Here is a 20,676-nt window from a genome sequence, read left to right as displayed (position 1 = left end):
CCATGTTGTAGCAAGTAATGAAAACAAACGTTTATTGGTAATGAAAATGATCTAGATGATACACAGTATGTGAAGGACCTTTATACACTTGGGCCGCTAAAACAAGAAACAAAAACATTGTAAAACAGTTGTAAGACACCTTGTTTAAAGCTATAACTTGGTGTGATCTCATTGTTGCAGATACTACCATACAAATGTAGTAATACAAACCAAATATAAAGAGTTGTGACGGAACTACATAGGCCCAGTGTATCCAGGCTCAATACACACACAACCTTTAGAAAGGTTATTGTAGAGGAAACATAACCTTACATTTTATGGATAAATTAGGTTTTTAATAATGACCGTTAATCTCTTCACTCACATGCAGGAAAACATTTTTGAAAATAAATCTGACTCGAGCAGAAACATGGCTAGTCTGGTCTCAGATCTGTTTATGCTGTTTTGCCAACTCCTACAGTCATCGGTATTTAACAACCATCAGACTTGGCTAAAAAGCACAAACTTATCTGGGACCAGGCTATAATGTGGGGATGATCAATAGGTTAAATCATAGCATCCTCTGAGCAGTCTGTAATATTTGTGGCATGTTCATCACATCAGAAACTACACCAGATAATAGAAAAACAATTCTATAAAAAAAAGGATTGCATGGAAGAATACAAAAAAAACAGATGAAAGTTGAGAGTTCTGACAATACAAATAAAAGATCATAAAACACACTCAGTTAACTTCCAAAATATGCATCAAACCTAACACACACATGGATTATTTCACCATATCAAAAATGTTTCAAACTATTCATCCGGGGTGCTAATCATGTTTTCAATAATGCAAAGTTTGCACCGGTCTTTCCCCCCAAAATGGAATAAAACTGTAGAACAAACTGTACAGTGATTCAGAGGAAGAGAACTTAAGGTAAAATAAAGAAATGGTTTGTCTTTTACTTTTTTTATTTTTATAACAGATGCAAACAGTGCCCTTAAGACCCAAGTCTGGCCCTCAATTTCTACAACAGAATCTTAGACCCATGAATTAAGGCTGGACTCCAATCCGATTACACTTTGTCCACAATGTGCCATTTAATTGAGCCGACATATGCAGCGTTTACCAGGAATACGAGCGCCAAACATTGCCTTTAAAAGCCGCATTGTCTACAACTTGTGATCGGATTGAACCCCAGCCTTAAGTTCTACAGCACAATCTTAGACCGAATAATTAAATCTTGTTCTACACACTTCCAAATCCAAACAGATTTTCAACTAATATTCAAATCAGAGAAAATCAAGTCAAACGATAGGTAGGTTATTGATAATTATAAGATCTATTGAGGACATGGAAGTTAATGTGTCAGTACCAACACTGCCATAGAACATCAATAATACTGAACGGTATATCAGTCCTATGACTAACCACACTCTATAACCACGACTTTAAAGTGACGACTGGTAGATTAGTGTATCTTTTACACATGAGCCTGATTCACACTATAGAGCCGAACCAAAAACCAAGCAGAGCTGTACAGTATGGTTTGTAAAGCAGGAAATACAGTACAAGTAATGGCCAGCACTTACTGATTCAGCTTCACCGCTGCATCCCAAATGGCACCCTATTCCCTTTATAGTGCCCTAAATGGGCCCTTGTCAAAAGTAGTGCACTATATAGGGGAATAGGGTGTTATTTTGGAGGCAGAAATGTTTTACAAACCCTGAGACACAGCAGGCAACTTATGAGCAGTGTCTACGTAGTGCCAAGAGGAAAATAAAGAGAAACACTAATATGACAACTTATAGACAGGACCATGGTTGATCATTAGTTGACATGATCAGTTTCAACATATCAACCCTCATCCCCAGAAGCTACGGTATGCCCACGTTCCCTGACCTGCAGGATTCACTGGACTTGAACAGATCAATAACTAGAATTCACACAAATGTTTTTCACAGAAGTACCATTTTTCTCAAATGAGGAAAGTAGATAAAGACAACCAAATCACCCTTCATTTAACCAGCCAACATTGTTGTCCGGTCTGATACTGGTTGTGAAGTTAAATAGCTACATAGTAAATGTTCCATTCTGATAATGGCCTGTAGTGTGGACATTTTAAGTTTGGTCTGAATCTTAAAATTCAGATAAGGTAAATTACATTATCCGCTAACTGAAACCATGATCACCCTAAGTATGTAAAACCGTGCACGACAATAAGATATTGTAAATCGCTCTAGCCGGGTGTCAATGAGAAATCGCTTTATTAAAGATCTTCGTCAGAACCCTCTTATGACCAGAAATCAAGTGTTTATCATAAGTTAAGGCTCCACTTTCTTTCGTTGTCAACGTGGCACAGTACTGACTTTGCTAGTTATTCATATAAAAATAAAGTAACATTTGTTTTATTTACACATTGACAGAGTATGTAAAAGTTAAATAATCGCTTCAGTACATTGGTAACAATATGAAATTACAAAGTTCCATTGAAAACAATTCAGCATCTTTCTGTCAAGACTGGAAGAAAGCAGCATTTTGTATGTGCTTATTATAGAGCAGGGTTAGAGTCCATTTCAATTCAGTAAGAAGAACTTCCTGAATTGATTTAAATGAAAATAGTCCGAAATAGCACCCTAATTCCTACATCTCAATTTTAGTAATTTAGCAGACGATCTTATCCAGAGCGACTTATAGGAGCAATTAGGGTTAAGTGCCTTGCTCAAGGGCACATCGACAGATTGTCCACCTAGTTGGCTCAGGGATTCGAACCAGCGACCTTTCAGTTACTCTTAACCGCTAGGCTACCTGCCGCTCTATATCTATGGGCCCTGGTCAAAAGTAGTGCACTATATAGGGAATAGGCTGCCAATTCAGACGTAACCATGGACTCCAACCCTGTTATAGGGTAACTCATAATACTGGCTTGAGGACTGAGCGCAGTGAGCGTCCCTCTTTGGTGAGCTCTCTGGTGAAGCACATGCAGGGCAGAGGGATAGCCTCGTCCCGACGGGTGATGGTGTTAAACTTGCACTTCTTCAGATGTTCGGCCATATTGGCGATGTTGGCAAACTTCCACTCGTTCACCGTACCGAAGGCCGTACTGAATCGCCACACCTGGTTCACAAAACAGAATCATATAAATGAATTAGTTCTAATGATAAAGATGTTTATATATGTAATATGGTATGCCTGCTTGTGTATGTCCTTTTACAATGCAAAGCCTTTAATCTAATTGATTACTGTGTTAATACAGGACAGCATGCATTCAGTGGTCAGGAAATGAATTCTAACTTGAGATCCCCATGCACATCTCAAACTGTCATACAAATCTGACATTTCCTATTGATCATAGATTTATGGGAAAATGCAATAAAATTAAATTCAATACAGATGTTAATGCACATGTTTAAAATGCAGTGAGTGACTAACCTTGTTTTGGATCTGCCATGAGGAGGACCCATCTGCCCGTCTTGTGTTCTCCCAGAGAAGCACCACCATGCCTCTGGACTGCAGTAAGCTGGCGCACACATCCCTCATGGTCCGGGAGACCCTGGACAGCTGGCACAGGCTGAAGCCATCCAGGAAACTGGCCACATACTGTTGCACCTCGAAGGGCAAGGAGCTCAGGTGGTCGCAGGTGGAGCCGAACCGACAGGCATTCCTGGGGAGAGTTTTATCTCCGAACTGGGGAGGCATACCCGGCTGCACCCCGAACGAGCCCAGGTGTCTATCGTGGATGATCCTGGAGCCATGCACGGAGGGACAGAAGCGTCTCTGGGAGTAGGTGCAGCCGTAGTAGGCCAGAGGACAGCGGTGCTCTAGCCAGCCGTTCAACCCGGCGTGGATGTCACCGTGAACATTTTTGAAATGCGAGGAGAATTCGTCTCTGCGGAACAGCTGTCCACACACAAAGGTGAACATGGTGCGCTGCTTTGTTTGGTAGCGGGCCACGCACTCCAGAACCAGGTCCAGTCTGAGGGTGTGGAAGGGGCTGGGGTTGGAGAGCTGTGGGCTGGCGTGATCACAGGCCGACGCTGAGGCGATGTCCCCCACCATGGTGTTAGTGGCCAGTATTGCCGAGGGGAAGGAGAAGGTCTGGGTACCAAAGTCGACGCGGTAACCGTCTACAAATCTGCTGTCTGAGATGCTGCGGCCCCCAGGGGAGTCCCCCAGACAGAAGAGCAGCGCTGCCGTGATCAGGTCGATCCCATGGAGCCCCAATGGATCGTCAGTTACCTCCAGGTCTGAGGTGTCCACTGACTTGTCCTCCATTTTAGCTCTGAACAGATAGGGGTCAGACATCATAGCCCTGCGCCCGTTAAACGTAAACACACTCATCCCTCTGAGCACCTGGAGGTTCTGTAGTTTCCTCTCCAGCCACCTGTCTTCGATCTCTAAGGGCAGGTGCTGAAGCACATTGTAGGGTTCCAGATTAGGGAGAGGCATGGGAAGAGGCAGGTGGATGGGAAGTGGTGGAGGGTGGGGGCCAGAGGGCTCCCGTGGTGTTACTATATTAGGCATGGAGAGATAAGGCATCACCGGCCTGAAGTCTGAAGACCTGTTGACTTCAGAGCGTCTGGGTGGAGATCTGCTCAGATCCATCCGCTCACGTCGTCTCAAGCGATCGTGGCCGTCTCCTGTATGGTGGAAACCGTTACTGAGGGGAGGAGGACCCACCTCTGCTAGACCCATCATGCCGTCCTTCTCCGTTTCCTCTGAAGACTTGATTAGTTCATTGAGCTCTATCCAGTAGCTCTCATCGTCTCCCCGTCTGTCGGTTCCGACTCCACAGTCCACGGACACGCCGCCCACTGCTCCGAGGTCACAGTCCAACTCTGTGTCACTCTCCTTCATCTCTACATTCTTCAAGTCATCATGATTACCACCATCACTGTTCTCTCCATTATGGAGAACCCCATTTCTCTCAGTCTTTTCCCCATTTATAATTCCATTGATCAAGTTAATGTCCTTTGCACTTCTGAGAACGTCCAAGGTTGCGGCTAAGTTTTTTTTGTGTACTGCAATATAGGAATCCTCATCATCCATTTCAATCACTCCATTAGTCAAAGCAGCAGCCTCATCTATTTCAACGATCCCATTACTTACTGCAGTGTCTGGAACACTTGACACTACATCAGCCATCTTTTCACTCGTTTCCACAGCTGGTTTATTATACCCATTCTTTGATGTGTTGGTGGTGACTCGGAGGGACTCCAGTAGCATCCTCTGATCTTGCAGAGCCAGGGCCATGTCTAGCTGCTCCACCACTTCAACATTGCTCAGGTGCTCATAGGACTTCCTGTCTGAATAGCTCACAGGCCAACGGTTCCACTCCATGGTGCAACACACCACACTGGCTGGGCACGTCTCTAGGTGTTCAGCCATCTTGATCCGAGCAATAGTGAATGGGCACCCGAATCCAGTGTTGAGGCAAGGCACTCTTTCAAACGGGCATAGTAAATGATGCTCCTCCACTTTGCAGGAGTGGAAGACAGCTCCACAGACGAGAGGGCAGCAAATGAGATCACAGGACACACCAGTCTCTGGGCGGATCATACACCTCCTGTTCACACAGTTCAGGCAGTGAGCATGGAGCGCCTCCATCTTTGTTGTGTTGATATTCTGGATTTACAAGGAGGAAGGGGTGAAGTGGTCTGCCCTGAATTAATGTGAGAGAAAAAAACATTTCTAAAAACATTAGGATTTTTAACTAATTAGATGTGGAACCATAGTCAGTTAATGAATAGAAAAAGCAACCAGGCCATGTCCCAGTTTCTAAAAACATCCTGTCGTGTTAAATTATCCCACTGACATAGTTCTAGGGCCGGCTCTCTAGCTACCAAACGTGGCAATGGAGTCTCGTGCCTTTAAATGGCCAGCGTCACATTCTATAACTTAGCACCTGCTCCCATCTCAGTGTTTGTTTACTAAATCTTAAACTGCCACATGACATTTCACAACACTCTTCTTGGGTTACAGTGCATGATCACACAACACGCCAGTTCTAGAATCTAGCCTAAAGGACCATGACCTTTAACCCCTTGCGGAGGTTGTATGAAGCCAGGGAGGAAGAGAGAGGCCCAACTCAGCGGAAAATGTCTCCCTCCAGCAGGTGGCGTTCTTTCACCCACCAAACAAAGGGTTTTTTGTATGGCGGTCAATGAGTGTCGAATTTGGTCAACAAAAAAACAGAAGAGAAGTTTCGTAATACTTAAGTTGTTACGAGTGTACGGATATAAGTAGGACACGTAACATCCCGGCAACTGAGAAAAAACACTATCGGAGTCATCTCGAGATGGCTATGCATATTCATGAAATTAGGCTAGTAGCATAGCATCTCTCTCCATTGAATACAGGCAGTTGATGTCACAAACCCTCATCGAATATTCAAAAAAGGATTACAATAATAAGATTTATCCACCAATCCAAAGAAAGGACAGGCGGGAGCTAGACAGCCTGCCATGCCGCTTTGTGGACAACGACTCCCATTGTTAGGGCGGACAGCTACACTGTGTACAAAATAATAAGAACACCTTCCTAATATTGAGTTGCACCCCCGGCCCTTTTGCCCTCAGAACAGCCTCAATTCGTTGTGGCACGGACTCCACAAGGTGTCGAAAGCGTTTCACATGGATGCTGGCCCATGTTGACGCCAATGCTTCCCACAGTTGTGTCAAGTTGGCTAGATGTCCTCAGGTTTTTGGACCATTCTTGATATACACGGGAAACTGTTGAATGTGAAAACCCCAGCAGCGTTGCAGTTCTTGACACAAACTGGTGCGCCTGGCACTTACTACCATACCCTGTTGAAAGGCACTTAAATATTTTGTCCATTCACACTCTGAATGGCACACATACACAATCCATGTCAAAATTGTCTCAAGGCTTAAAAGTCTCTTCCCCTAAATCTACACCGATTGAAGTGGATTTAACAAGTGACATCAAAGGATCATAGCTTTCACCTGGTCAGTCTGTCATGGAAAGAGCAGGTGTCCTTAAGGTTTTGTACACTCAGTGTATCTTGTCAGTATATCCACAATCTTTGATGAAGCAGAGGACAGTTCAGTGGACTTACTGGCCTGCTCATAGCGTGATGACAACAAAACCTTGAGACTTTTCTAAACAACTGTCAGCCAACCATGATAGTGGCTGTAAGGGGAAACGTTGTACTGCCGGTCTTGACAGGGCATGACTGAGTTGTCTGGCTTCACAGGCCTCGTGCCAGATTGCGCAAGATAAACAAAAACAAATGACTTGTAACTAACGAACACATATTTAAATATAACACAACACATAGTATTAACAAGCTAACTGGCTATTTAGATTAACACAATATGAATACAGTTTAAAAAGATAGCCAGCTAACGTTAGCTAGTTAAGTTTGCCATTGGCAAGTGGAATGTCCGGCTTACTTAGTGCGGTTTCAAAAGGGAAAAACAATTATCAAGACTCTCTAACATTGTTAGCTAGCTAGCAACACCAACCACCTTCTTCAGCCGTAGCTGTGCTAGCTAGCGGCTAACAAAACCCTTATTGAATAACGGGTGAAAAGGAGATGGAGGTTGGATACGGTGGCTCTCCAAATGTCCCATTTTAGCCAGCCACTGAGCTAGCTAACGTTAGCTTGGTAGCTAGCTAACGTTAGCAAGTTAACAAAAAACAGTCACAATTCCATTTAGCTAATTAGCAAAGTCGGCTTACCCGTATTAAATAACGATACAGCAAATCGTTGTTTTCCGAGTCTTGTCCTTATATTCGGCAGTGACACTAGCCACACACAATTAACTAAAATGTAGGTAATGTTGTAGCAGCTAGCTAGTCAGCTACAAATATTCACGTCGTCTCTTTCGCCTCGAGTCGCTATTGTGACTTCTGCTGTAAAATGCTAGCTAGCTCATCTGTGGCTAGCTGCTAATATCTACAAATGGCGCAAGTTGATTGCGTCATCACGCAGCGGACCCGGACCACAGCCAAGTTTTGCTAGAGATGTGCGCCTGAAATAGATGGGGAATACCCCGAGAATACTTAGCTAGCTACAGCTCAAAGAAATATGTTGTTTTAGACATTGAAAAGGTCAGAAATAGTTCAATTAAACACAACAGCTTTTTGAAATACATGTATTTTTTTCTTTACAAAAAAACACTGAAAACCCATATGTTACAAGAGATGTTTTCATTTTCATACCACATCTTAAAAATCCCTCATTTCTACACTGATAGTTTATATACACCCAAAAGTACAGTAAATTCATGGTTTCCTCTTTCCTTATGCAACATTTTAATTTGTGTGTGTGTGGGTGCACGTGCATGCATGCAGTGAGTGTAGTTGTGCCTGGAGAAGTGGGTATACTCTTAATTTTGCCAGAAATTTCCCAAAAGGCCCACCCAGTGAAGGAAAGGCGCCCTGTGTGAAAAATTATATGAGAAACAAGTGACATACACTCTGAATGACCTAATATGATAAATCCCATATTGGTCTTTCACAATCAGGCCAACCCAAGCTGTACTGTGCAAATAGGCTAATAGTAGGTGTCAAATAATAAATAATATGCCATTTAGCAGACGCTTTTATCCAAAGCGACTTACAGTCATGCGTGCATACATTTTTGTGTATGGGTGGTCCCGGGGATCGAACCCACTACCTTGGCGTTACAAGCGCCGTGCTCTACCAGCTGAGCTACAGAGGACCACAGAAATACACAGGTTTCAGATTCTTCCATAAAAAATAAAAATAAAGGTTTTTGCTCTCAAAGTAAACATTTTGATATAGAATTGGATGTCCCAAGTCCATAACAATGCTTAAACCACACCAGGAGACCACTTTTTGAGATCTTGGAAAAATCTAAGACATTTCTATTTTTGAGTGTAGTTATCCTTTAATTCAAGTGCACAGGCACCTAGCACTGTTGCTTTGTTAGCAGTGTTTCTGTAGCACATGAGATGGCGTTGCAAAACAAATGGCACAGGATTGATGCAAATAATCATGATATCATTCTACCAGGTAGGCATAGGCTACTTTGTTAACATTTCATTGGGAAGCTTTTTGGGAAAGCCTTTCCATCTACCAGAAGACGGTTAGGCCTATCATTACCATCACTATATTTTTACTGTTCCTTAATTGTTTGAAATCATAGAAATGTGGAGGCAATTATTTTATAAAGACTTCCTCATATGTGTTCTCCTGTTCTATTGGTTTTCGGTTAATTGTCTAGCAGTCAAAGGCATTATCCTAGTCATATTATCAACCCATGATAGTTGTTGCATCATAAGATCTTGCCCCTTTAAAAATGTCTAACTGATATTTCCACGAATCCGGGTGCGCATTTTAGAACAGAGTTTTCCCGCAAATTCCATTTTGGAACATTTGTGCGTATTTTACAGCCTTGTGCACATTGCTGCGCCTAAAATATTAAGAAATAATAGTTTATCAACATTTTAAGCTAAACATTCTGATCTGTTCCATCAGCCTTACTAATTGATCCGCCGTATACATCCACTACACTACTTTGATACGCATCAAGGGGATTAAGAAGTGAGCATACGCAATGCCCTCTGAAAAATAAGTGTGTATACGGCGTATACCTGCGTATTCCCTCCACTACACCATTGCCTGTGCATGCTTGCATTTGTGTGTCTGCTTTTGTAGATGTATGTATGCATGCACCGTTTGACATCAGTTCTCATAGCTTGGACTTCTGGTCTGCTCAGCTATTTTAGGAGGCCACCTCTGAGATGTGGTGTATATTGGACAGAGTGAGCTGTGCGGCCTCCTGTGCTGGGTAGGAGTGTCTGGTTCTCAGCCACAGCCTCCCGAACACTCCAATGATCAGCAGCAGGACCACCAGCAGGCCTCCCAGGACAAACGTCTCCACCGAAAGCACACCTCCAGAGTCTGCAGGGAAAGTGATTGGCAAGTCAGAGATGCAGGGACGTGTTCAGTAGGGCACAACGTTAGCAAAACACAGAAGTAGGAAAACATTTTGAAATGGAAAACAAATAAGCTGGGGTGCGTTCAACATTTTGGAACGTTCAGATAGAAATACACTGAACAAAAATATAAACGCTACATGTAAAGTGTTGGTCCCATGTTTCATACACACAAAAAGCTTATTTCTCTCTAATTTTGTGCACAAATGTGTTTACATCCCTGTTAGTGATCATTTCTCCTTTGCCAAGATAATCCAGCAACTTCGCACAGCCATTGAAGAGGAGTGGGACAACATTCCACAGGCCACAATCAACAGCCTGATCAACTCTATGCAAAGGAAATGTGTCACCCTGCATGAGGCAAATGGTGGTCACACCAGATACTGACTGGTTTTCTGCTCCTACATTTTTTTGGGGGGGTATCTGTGACCAACAGATGCATATCTGTATTCCCAGTCATGTGAAATCTATCCATTTATTTAAATTTACTGATTTCCGAACTGTAAACTCAGTAAAATCTTTGAAATTGTTGCATGTTGCATTTATATTTTTGTTCAGTATATGTTATGTAGAACAAACATGCCTCTCTGACAAGACCTGGGTTCAAATACTATTTCAAGTCTCTCAATTATGTTCACATACATTTAGAAGTAAGTATTCCGATTTATTTTTATTTTTAAGACAAGTAGTTGAATATTGAAATGTATTTGGAAATATACTTGGAAAGTATTGGCATGCATTTGAAATACACTGACTCAAATACACTTCCATGCATTTAACCCAGGTATTAGAAAATACTTTCAAATAGTGGACTATTTATAGGAAATGAATTTGAAATACTTTCAAATGCTTCCAATAGAAGTAGTTGATTTTTGATTTTGTGCAAATACTCAAATACACAGAAAATACGTTTTTAAAGAACAAATAATCAAATACACATGTATTTGAACCCAGGTCTGTCTCTGCCATGTAGAATAAGGAATCATGTTGGCTCTATCATGGCATCATGTTGGCTCTATCATGGCATTTCTATCTACAATGTTCGACAATATTTGGCTACTGAATTTGGCTATGTTCTTATTGGACAAGCTCAGGTAGTATCTCCCTGTTTCACTCTAATACAAAAGTTGTATCTCTACTGAACACAACCCAGTACAGTATGTTGGTGATAATAAATAAAGAGCCTTTATTGTGAGACTTACTCAGGCTGGGTTGGTCACTCTCAGGCAGACGTCGCCTGATTGGTCCATAAGATACTGTATGGGACATGGCAACATCTCTTCTCATCCGCCTGGAGCTATCCTCACCAGAACAGTTCTGTTACATGGAAATATTAATATTAAGGTACAACAAGCATTTATATAGCTTCATTAAAGTATTATCACAGCATTATTACCATATTTACTTTTCCTTTTACATTTCCAAAATGATCACATATTTCTTTAATTAACACCAGTTGCAAATAAATCAAGTTTTTTCATTGTCTTCATTTATGACAGCAGTAGGCCCTTGTTATAAACTAGGGTTTGAATGAGCCAGTGAGCATCATCAGAATGAAGAAAGGGGGAGGGATCACTCACAGGCTGACAGACCCCAGGTGTGTTGTGACAGATCTGAACATTGCAGTGGAGAAACACATCCTTGTAAGAGCTGCCCACAAACTTGAACATTTGTATCCTGAACATAGCCTCTGGCCCCTGTCCATTCTTCAGCACTGTCAACGTCTGTTCGTTTGACAACACGGGGCAGCTGAAACACACACGAGAGAGCGAGAGATAGAGAGAGAGCAAGAGAGAGAGTGAGCGAAAGAGCAAGAGAGAGAGCGAGAGAGATAGAACAGGCAGTGGATCGCATCAGTATCAGAGGCAGCATGTGCAACCGTTGAATAAGATATCATACATTTTAGAATGTGTTGGTTAATGAAATCATTCCTGGTATGCTATACTAACACCTGATACAAAACCCAGACAAATAATCTACATTCACTTGTTTACACTGAACACATGCCATGTAAGAGCAGAGCACTTTGTGATTGTGATATTCCCATCTTTCATAATGGGATTCTGGGAATGACAAGGCAGATCATTTTAAGTGTTTTCTTCTCAGACATAGTAAACAGAAGTACTTGTGCAAGTCATTGCTGTGCTGTTGCTAACAGTACAACATATGTCCTGGTTGTCAAGGACATGCACAGCTGTTGATCTGGGTCCTGGGTCACGTGACAGGGGTCTGAAGTTGTTGTGTTACCCCCAACTCTTAAGTCTAAGCAATTCAACAACTCTTATTTCATATTTCAACAACGCCATTCCCAGAGGAATATGTGCTGGTGTCAAGTGTGGTTGAAAGTGTGACACTACAAAAATATACAGTGCATTCGGAAAGTATTCAGACCCCTTGACATTTTCCACATTTTGTTACGTTACAGCCTTATTCTAAAATGGATGAAATTGTTTTTTCCCCCCTCAATCTACACACAATACCCCATAATGACAAAGCAAACACCGTTTTTTATAAACTTTTGCACATTTATAAAAAAAAAAAAAACTTGAATATCACATTTACAAAAGTTTTCAGACCCTTCACTCAGTACTTTGTTGAAGCACCTTTGGCAGCGACTACAGCATCGAGTCTTCTTGGGTATGACGCTACAAGCTTGGCACACCTGTATTTGGGGAGTTTCTCGCATTCTTCTCTGCAGATCCTCTCAAGCTCTGTCAGGTTGGTTGGGGAGCATCGCTGCACAACTATTTTCAGGTCTCTCCAGAGATGTTAGATCGGGTTCAAGTCCAGGCTCTGGCTGGGCCACTCAAGGACATTCAGAGACTTGTCCCGAAGCCACTCCTGCGTTGTCTTGGCTGTGTACTTAGGGTCGTTGTCCTGTTGGATGGTGAACCTTCGCATCATTCTGAGGTCCTGAGCGCTCTGGAGCAGGCTTTCATCAAGGATCTCTCTGTACTTTGCTCCGTTCATCTTGCCCTCGATCCTGAATAGTCTCCCAGTCCCTGCCGCTGGAAAACATCCCCACAGCATGATGCTGCCACCACCATGCTTCACCGTAGGGATGGTGCCAGGTTTCCTCCAGACGTGATGCTTGGCATTCAAGCCAAAGAGTTCAATCTTGGTTTCATCAGACCAGAGAATCTTGTTTCTCATGGTCTGAGAGTCCTTAAGGTGCCTTTTGGCAAACTCCAAGCGGGTGTCATGTGCCTTTTACTGAGGAGTGTTTTCCACCATAAAGGCCTGATTGGTGGAGTGCTGCAGAGATGTTTGTCCTTCTGGAAGGTTCTCCCATCTCTATAGAGGAACTCTGGAGCTCTATCAGAGTGGCCATCGGTCTCCAAACTTCTTCCATTTAAGAATGATGGATGTCATTGTGTTCTTGGGGACCTTCAATGCTGCAGAAATGTTTTGGTGCCCTTCCCCAGATCTGTGCCTCGATAAAATCCTGACTCGGAGCTCTACGGACAATTCCTTCGACCTCATGGCTTGGTTTTTGCTCTGACATGCACTGTCAACTGTGGGACCTTATATAGACAGGTGTGTGCCTTTCCAAATCATATCCAATCAATTGAATTTACCACAGGTGGACTCCAATCAAGTTGTAGAAACATCAAGGATGATCAATGGAAACAGGATGCACCTGAGCTCAATTTCGAGTCTCATAGCAAAGGGTCTGAATACTTATGTAAATAAGGTATTTCTGTTTTTTCTAAAAACCTGTTTTCACTTAATCATTATGGGGTATTGTGTGTAGATTGATGAGGATTTTTATTTATTTAATCCATTTTAGAATAAGGCTGTAACGTAACAAAATGTGGAAAAAGTCAAGGGGTCTGAATACTTTCCGAATGCACTGTACATTTAGATAGGCCTCCATAACACATTTTTGAATTCTAATAAACAGAATGAAGAGCAATATGTGATGAGAGGGCTTATAATACACAGTGATATAATGTTAAACTTTTCTTTGAAAAGACCTGTCCTTGATGAAGGTGTACTGGATGTTGCTGTACGGGTCATTGGTTGGGGTAGCCCAGCACCTCTCCACACGCAGCAAAAGATGAGCCGGTATCTAAGAGAGAGAGAGACAAACCGGTACTACAGTCAGTGACCCACACCCACACACAGATAGAGAGAGAGAGCGAGACAGAGAGAGAGGTGTCTCTGGCCTGCACTGCACTCAGTAAATATTTTGACCAAGTCAGCAGGTCAACAGATGTACAATGAAAGAGAGAGTAAACAACAGTGGGAACTAGGGTTTCCTGGAAGCCAAAGATGGAGCAACAGACAATCACATTGGATCAGAGCCAATATACTTGACATTTACCGTATGTCTATGGCCAGGGCCAAAGACTGGTCTTCAGCTCAACACTCACTAAAGGTGCTCATCTTTATCTAGCAAGAGGGAGAAACGGCTCAACCACGGTAAGCTTACACAGAATTGGGTCTATTCTAACGTTCAAAAGCTGCACAGTAAGTTACACCACATTGGTTGGTACTTCAGTTAACTAGCCTAACTAAATATCTGCTGGTCATGATCACATGATCAGCTCTGATTTCATATTTCAACAACACAACTCCTAGAAGACTGATGGTGTCAAGTGTGGTTGCAATGACAATAAGAAAAATAAATCAGCCTGGTCTCAGACTAGACGTAACACAGTAAGTGTAAATCTGGGGCACTCAAATTAGTATGATATGTTACGTTTGGTATGGTTACGTAAGACAGAAGGTTACTTAAGGCAAAAACTAAAGTAGGGTGGTTGGTCGGGGTGGAGTGCTGGACGCAAAGGTTGCGTGTTCAAATCTCATCACGGACAACTTTAACATTTTAGCAGCTTTGCAACTACTTACAATTTTTTGGCTACTTTGCAACTACTTAGCATGTTAGCTAACCCTTCCCCTACCCTAACTCCTAACCTTAACACTAGCTAACGTTAGCCACCTAGCTAACATTAGGCACAACAAATTGGAATTCATAACATATCATACGTTTGGCAAATTAGTAACATATTGTACGAATTGCAATTTGTAACATATTGTACGAATTGTAATTTGTAACATATCATACGAAATGGATGATAGACATCCACAAATTAATACATACTACGCAAAACACAACATATCATACATATTTTACTATGTTACGTCTACCCCTGAGTCCAGGTTGGAAAAAAATACAACAGATATCAAACAGAATGAAATCACATGATGACCTTTACCATGAAAACTTTAACGTAGATGTTGTCATCCAGTGTCAGTGAGGGCACAGTGGTCCACTTGTCCTCAAAGTCCTCGTCTTTATACAGCAACATGGACACAGAGAAGTTCCCATCTTCTGTGTTCAGAGTGATTGTCCTGGAGAGAATAGTATAGATTGTATAGATGCAGTGCTTGAGTTACAGTTACAAGTCCAAAATTCGATTTAAGTGGCAGTTCTGGTCGCCCCACAGAGAGCTTAGAAGTGATTGGATTGATGTATTCTACAAACTACAAGCACTACATAGAACATAAAATGTCCTCTTTTAGATCAGCTTCTTTGGCCAATTAAGACTGTGTGAATAATGTTAATGAAAGTTTAAACCAGGTATTAATGAACTCGTAATGAAAATCTATGACCATTTTTAATAGCCATAACTAGATATCTTACTTGACATCCACCCTGATCATGTTTTCCCCATTAGGTTGCTGGACCATGTAGTTTATTGGGTAGCGGCAGACAAACGTGATGTTTATGTAGTTCCTTGTGACGACATCCGAATCGTTGTTGCGTATGGTGTTAATGAACATAATATGTGTATCATCCGATGCCTAGAAAGAGAAGTATGAATCGTTATTCCATTATGGTGCAACTTTGGAAGTAACTAAATTTGTCACTTTGGAAGTGCTGTAACTGCAGATTGATAACCATGAAAGGGTGACCTAGCGCAAACTACATGTCACAAACCCTGCTACATTCACCAAAACGCTTTCCTTAATTTCATGTGACATACTGTTAACATAAATATCAAATTGAGTAGCTGGCTAGCCCATGCAAGATTTGGTTCTGGGTTCCAAGATGACTCTTTCCCCAACCAGAGCGCCTACGTACAGTAGCACTGTAATTTTCTGTCATTATAGAATGTGCTCCCGAGTGGCGCAGCGATCTAAGGCACTGCATCTCAGTGCTAGAGGTTTCACTACAGACCCTGGTTCGATTCCAGTCTGTATCACAATCCGGCCGTGATTGGGAGTCCCATAGGGCGGCGCACAATTGGCCCAGCGTTAATAAAGGTTAAATAATAAAATAAATAAAATGTGTGAGTAATACAGTTCAAATGTTTAGTAGCAGACTACTGACGTAGGCAGAAACCATAAAGAGGGGTTGGATGAAAAGGTTGTGACCGGGTTGTGTCCGGATCCCTGTTGAGAGCAAATGGAGGACTGGTCCCATGGCCATTGAGAAGGATGAATTGCCCCTTGCCCTTACTGTCTAGTACTGCTTTATTACCCCAGGGTAAATACACAGCCCCCCACTGGGCCTACCACTCACGGTCTGTCCCACAGAGAACGCGTCTTAAATAGCAGCCTATTCCCTCTATAGTGCACTAACGTCTTCATTACTCTGTAGGAATAATGCTCTGCTCACTGACCTTGGGTTCTTATGAATGGTTAATTAACAAACTCATGCAATTTGACAAACAGAGAGACCACAATGATTATAGCAATGGGCGACAAAATCTTCAAGTCCAATTTATTTCTAGTTGTTTAGATCATTTCACTTTTCAAGTGTGGAGAGTCATTACATTCCCACTTGCTAGTCGCTCCGGTCCTGTCTGTGGGGTTCAATAGCTTTACGAGGGTCTACTTCTACCTCTCAAGGTGAAAAGGAGGAGTGTTTGGTAACTATGGCATTCCCTTCTTTTCCCAACAGTGTCTAATCCCAAAAGCAAAGCAGGCTTACTACTTTCACTAGGTCTGGTATGCTGAAGCTAAAGCCTTGTAAAACCTCAGAGGGTAGAGAAAGAGGGAGATTTTCTCCCCCCACAAAGCTGTGTTAACCTTTTGCTTGCTTTACAAGAAATGCCTCTGTGCATTCTAAGCAAGCGTTTCAATGACACTCATGGTCTTGAGTACAGATTTATACCACGCCAAAGTTAAAATTGTCCTCTGAGCTGTGCTACTGCCACCAAAAAGGGGCGACCACAAAGTGGGCCACTGAATTATAGCCTGGCTATTCAGCAGGTCTGAAAACATGCTCATTTCCATGTAAGTCCTGATAATTTAGAGCTCCCACCCACTCCTCGCTGCTTTGAATAAAGTCCAGTGGCTCTTGGGAGGGCAAAGGAACAACACTCCCATTTTCTTTTAAATATAGGCTACTTATTCCTCCCCTCTCTCTTTCTGTCTCTCTGGGTCCCTCACGCTTTTTACAGATTATGAGATAATTTCATTGCAGGAAACTGACAGCGGAGGTCCATGTATGTAATGTATAAATGAAAAGAGGTGTTATTCATGCTAGCTATTTTGAGCATAGTGTGTATCCAAACTCCCAGTTAGCTCACCCAATTAAAGGATACTTGGAAGTCTATGGGTAGCATTGGCTTGCGAAACTACCTCGAACTTCCTTCATACTGGACACACAGACATAAAAATGGTCTCTACTAGTTCATCTGACTGTGGGGAAGTAGAAAAAGGGCATTGCCAAAATCCTGAAGTGTCCCTTTAAGTTCTTTTCTGGCACAAACCAGTGCAGGGAAGTTCTACAATACTACACCAGACATTAGGCCAGAGCTCAGAATAACAGAGGTGCATCGTAAAATTAGATAATTTACTGTGATGGGGATTTTATGTGGCTAGTAAAAGGGATCCAAACTGTAGTTTGTCTCTATGTTACTGGTGCTAATGTTTTTCTTCTTTGTCAGGGTTGCTCTGAACGACAAAGGTTACTACTTTGTTTACTTTACGAGGTTAAATCCTTCATAGTTGGCGTAGACAAGTAAATCTTAATCTCCCAAAGCAATCATCAGAGAATGGCAATGAAATGCCCCTAATATGAAAGGGCATTTCTAGGGGAGAAAAGCTCAAAGTCTTACCACGATTGTCCCACAGTCAGAGAGATTGGTCTTGATGCTAAAGACATAGTCATCTTCAATCTCAACACCACGGCACTCTGGGTCATTTAGGTGCAAATCCCAGACCTAAGAAAGAGAGGAAGGGACTTCACTAGAGAGCTACAGTAGACCTTCCTGACAGCCTTAATATTAAAATGTTGATTTGGTTCTGGGTGTTGAGATTACTAGAGAACAATACAGCACAATATGGCATAGCACAGCACAACACACAGGGAGTAATCTATTATATCAAACTTAACAGTGAGTTCATGGTAAGTAAGCTGTAATATAAAGTAATATTAATTCTGGTTGACACTGAACTTACATAAATGGGTGGCACTTTGTTGAAGAAGAAGGCACTGGGAATGACCACTTCCATCTGGTCATTGGTGCAGAGGACAGTTTCATTGAGCTCTAGGAGAGAGGAAGGGGTCAGCTGGACAACGTTGAAAAAATCCTGTCCCCTGACATGAAATCAGATCATATGAAATATATCACACATTTTAAATGTATTCCATTGTTAATCCATTTGTGCAAGTATACAGTTCAAGAGTTATTTACTAAATATATTTAGCCCAGTTATTATGAAGGGCAGTTGTGACATCAATATGGTCACAAAAAAAAGGACAACTATAGATTCCATTCTCCTACATGTTCCATCAGACTCCAAACAGTTTCCCCAGTGAAAACATGATTCTGGTCTAATATATGTGGTCTCTAGATTTTAACAGGCGCTTATTGTTGAAAAAGACCCATCAACATTAAGACCACATCAAGAAACAGATCCAAAAAAACATATTACATCAATTTATGGACTTATAAATTAATGATATATACCCATTGATTCTTGAAGAATATAACTTATGACTCATGAGCTTAGTTCGATTGTCATACCACATCAGAACCCAACATATAAGCTTGTTTTACTCCAATGTTTGTAAACAATGCAAATGTAAACAAACAGTGAACAGCCTCAAAACATGGTTAAAACTATAATCATGAATGATCAGTTCTTGTATCCATATCTCTGGCTATGAATTTGAGAGTGGGTACATTTCTCCAGGCCCATCCCTCAGCTTTTTACCAAAACAGAAGCGGGGTGTCCCTTTGTTATTGTTTCAATTAAGGATTCTAGATTTAAACTTGAGATTTGCTTACAAATAGGGTTGCAAAACACATAAAACGTTGCCAAAATTCCGTTTTTTCTAAAATTCTAGTTGATGGGATTCTAGCTTGGAGGATTCTTTCAGTGTATTCCCTGCTGATTCCAGAAATCCTGCAACTGGGATTTCTGAAGAAATAAAACAGTGAATTTGGGGGATGTTTTCAACCCTGCTCATGAAGTAGTTGAACTGAACTGAACTCACCCTCAGGCTCCAGATAGACAGCAGAGGTGACTGTCCTCACAGCGAGCAGGAACCAGGCTAAGACCAAATTGGCAGGTGTCATCTTCAAAGGGAATCTCTCTCTCTCTGGCTTCTCTACGGTCAGACACTCCAAACCTCAGACTACTGTCTTCTTGGCCCTTTCCCACAGATCTGTGAATCTTCTAACCTATTCACCAAAGTGCAGCTGTCAGGTCCAGACGTAGTGCCCACTCTCAGTGCAGTCCTCCAAACACAGCTCTAATGAACTAGGACCGGGAACCAGCGTCCCTCCCTCCCTCCCTCCCTTTCTCCAGACCTTAAAACACTAGCCTGAATGATGTCCCCACCAACAATGAGATTCCAGACATGAATAGGGGGAGCCGAGGGGAGTCCGAGGTAACACACATTGGTTTGCATCCCAAATGGCACCCTATTCCCTATATAGTGCGCTACTATGGGCTCTTGTCAAAAGTAGTGCACTATGTAGGGAATAGGGTGCCATTGGGGACGTAGCCATACAACTGGGCCGTTGCCGGCGATGCCCTCGTAGTAAACATTTTACTACGCAACTACATCGTCATACTACACATATCAACAAGCAGGCTCATTAACATGTAAACAGAGACAATAGTACAGGGGTGGTACTGCTTCTTTTATCTGCTGTCTTTTGTCCATACGTTTTTAAAGACCATGGTGAAATATTTATTGCTGCGGGAACCCCAGTCAATGGTTGTGTCCCAAATGGCACCCTATTCCCTATAGTGCACCACTTTTGACCAGGGCCCGCATAGGGAATAGGGTGCCATTTGGGATAAGAGGAAAATAAGGCCTGCCGATGAGTCAAGGGCAGTTCACTGACACTGCCAATGGTCTAATGTTGTGTGTGTGTGTGTGTTGTGTGTGTGTTGTGTGTGTGTGTGTGTGTGACAGACAAGGAGCACCGCAAAGCATGTAGCTAGAACATGAGGAACATTTGATGAAAATCTAAAAAGATATATTTGGCATTTTTACGAGTTGACTTTACAGTCAAAGTTTTACGGACATGGAATCATGTGCTTTTTTGTCTTGCAAATAAGACTACCTGAACAGTTAGACTGTGATTGTCTGTCATTATCCCAACAGACAACCAGCTTCAATTGATCCTCTCAACGGAAGAGATTCCCCCAAAACGTACAAAATCCACTCATGTTGTAAATGACAACAGCTTCCTTCCTCCCTGCAAACTTTTACAACATGGACATTAACAACCTTGTCTGAGTTTGACATGAATGTCTTACAATACAAAAGAAGCAGGTTCAAAACAGA

General features: G+C 42.1%; 2 protein-coding genes across 3 annotated transcripts; both read right to left on the bottom strand.

Moving 5' to 3' along the window:
• Window positions 1–15: 15 nt before the first annotated feature.
• Window positions 16–7,855, bottom strand: fbxo30a (F-box protein 30a). 2 transcript variants are annotated; one of them, XM_084181469.1, is made up of 3 exons: window positions 7,687–7,855; window positions 3,415–5,644; window positions 16–3,099 (listed from the first exon to the last, which is right to left on the bottom strand). In XM_084181469.1, exons 2-3 carry the CDS (start codon window positions 5,587–5,589, stop codon window positions 2,896–2,898), a joined length of 2,379 nt encoding a protein of 792 aa, XP_084037595.1. In that variant the 5' UTR covers window positions 5,590–5,644; window positions 7,687–7,855; the 3' UTR covers window positions 16–2,895. The 2 variants fall into 2 exon arrangements, with proteins under 2 accessions (XP_084037595.1, XP_084037596.1); XM_084181470.1 differs by lacking the exon at window positions 7,687–7,855 and having other exon boundaries at window positions 3,415–7,676.
• A 238-nt stretch (window positions 7,856–8,093) lies between these two features.
• Window positions 8,094–15,171, bottom strand: LOC311146137 (pancreatic secretory granule membrane major glycoprotein GP2). Its single transcript, XM_084182613.1, has 5 exons — window positions 15,134–15,171; window positions 13,889–13,983; window positions 11,492–11,660; window positions 11,114–11,228; window positions 8,094–9,876 (listed from the first exon to the last, which is right to left on the bottom strand). The coding sequence occupies exons 1-5, from the start codon at window positions 15,134–15,136 to the stop codon at window positions 9,698–9,700; spliced, it is 561 nt and encodes a 186-aa protein (XP_084038739.1). The 5' UTR covers window positions 15,137–15,171; the 3' UTR covers window positions 8,094–9,697.
• Window positions 15,172–20,676: the final 5,505 nt, after the last annotated feature.

Source organism: Coregonus lavaretus (genome assembly GCF_964263955.1).
Source record: "Coregonus lavaretus genome assembly, chromosome: 18".
Taxonomy (NCBI): Eukaryota; Metazoa; Chordata; class Actinopteri; order Salmoniformes; family Salmonidae; genus Coregonus; species Coregonus lavaretus.
The sequence above is the reverse complement of the archived record's forward strand: the minus strand, read 5'-3'. Positions and strand labels throughout refer to the sequence as shown.

What these genes read in the sequence shown, in the direction of transcription:
- fbxo30a (XM_084181469.1), bottom strand. Translation starts at nt 5,589, where the DNA reads ATGGAGGCGCTCCATGCTCACTGCCTGAACTGTGTGAACAGGAGGTGT. An exon ending in CATGGCAGATCCAAAACAAG is followed by an intron (nt 3,100 to 3,414) that starts GTTAGTCACTCA and finishes TTTGTGAACCAG; the next exon opens with GTGTGGCGATTCAGTACGGC.
- LOC311146137 (XM_084182613.1), bottom strand. An exon ending in CACCTGGGGTCTGTCAGCCT is followed by an intron (nt 11,229 to 11,491) that starts GTGAGTGATCCC and finishes TCCATGTAACAG; the next exon opens with AACTGTTCTGGTGAGGATAG. An exon ending in GAGTGACCAACCCAGCCTGA is followed by an intron (nt 9,877 to 11,113) that starts GTAAGTCTCACA and finishes CTTTCCCTGCAG; the next exon opens with ACTCTGGAGGTGTGCTTTCG.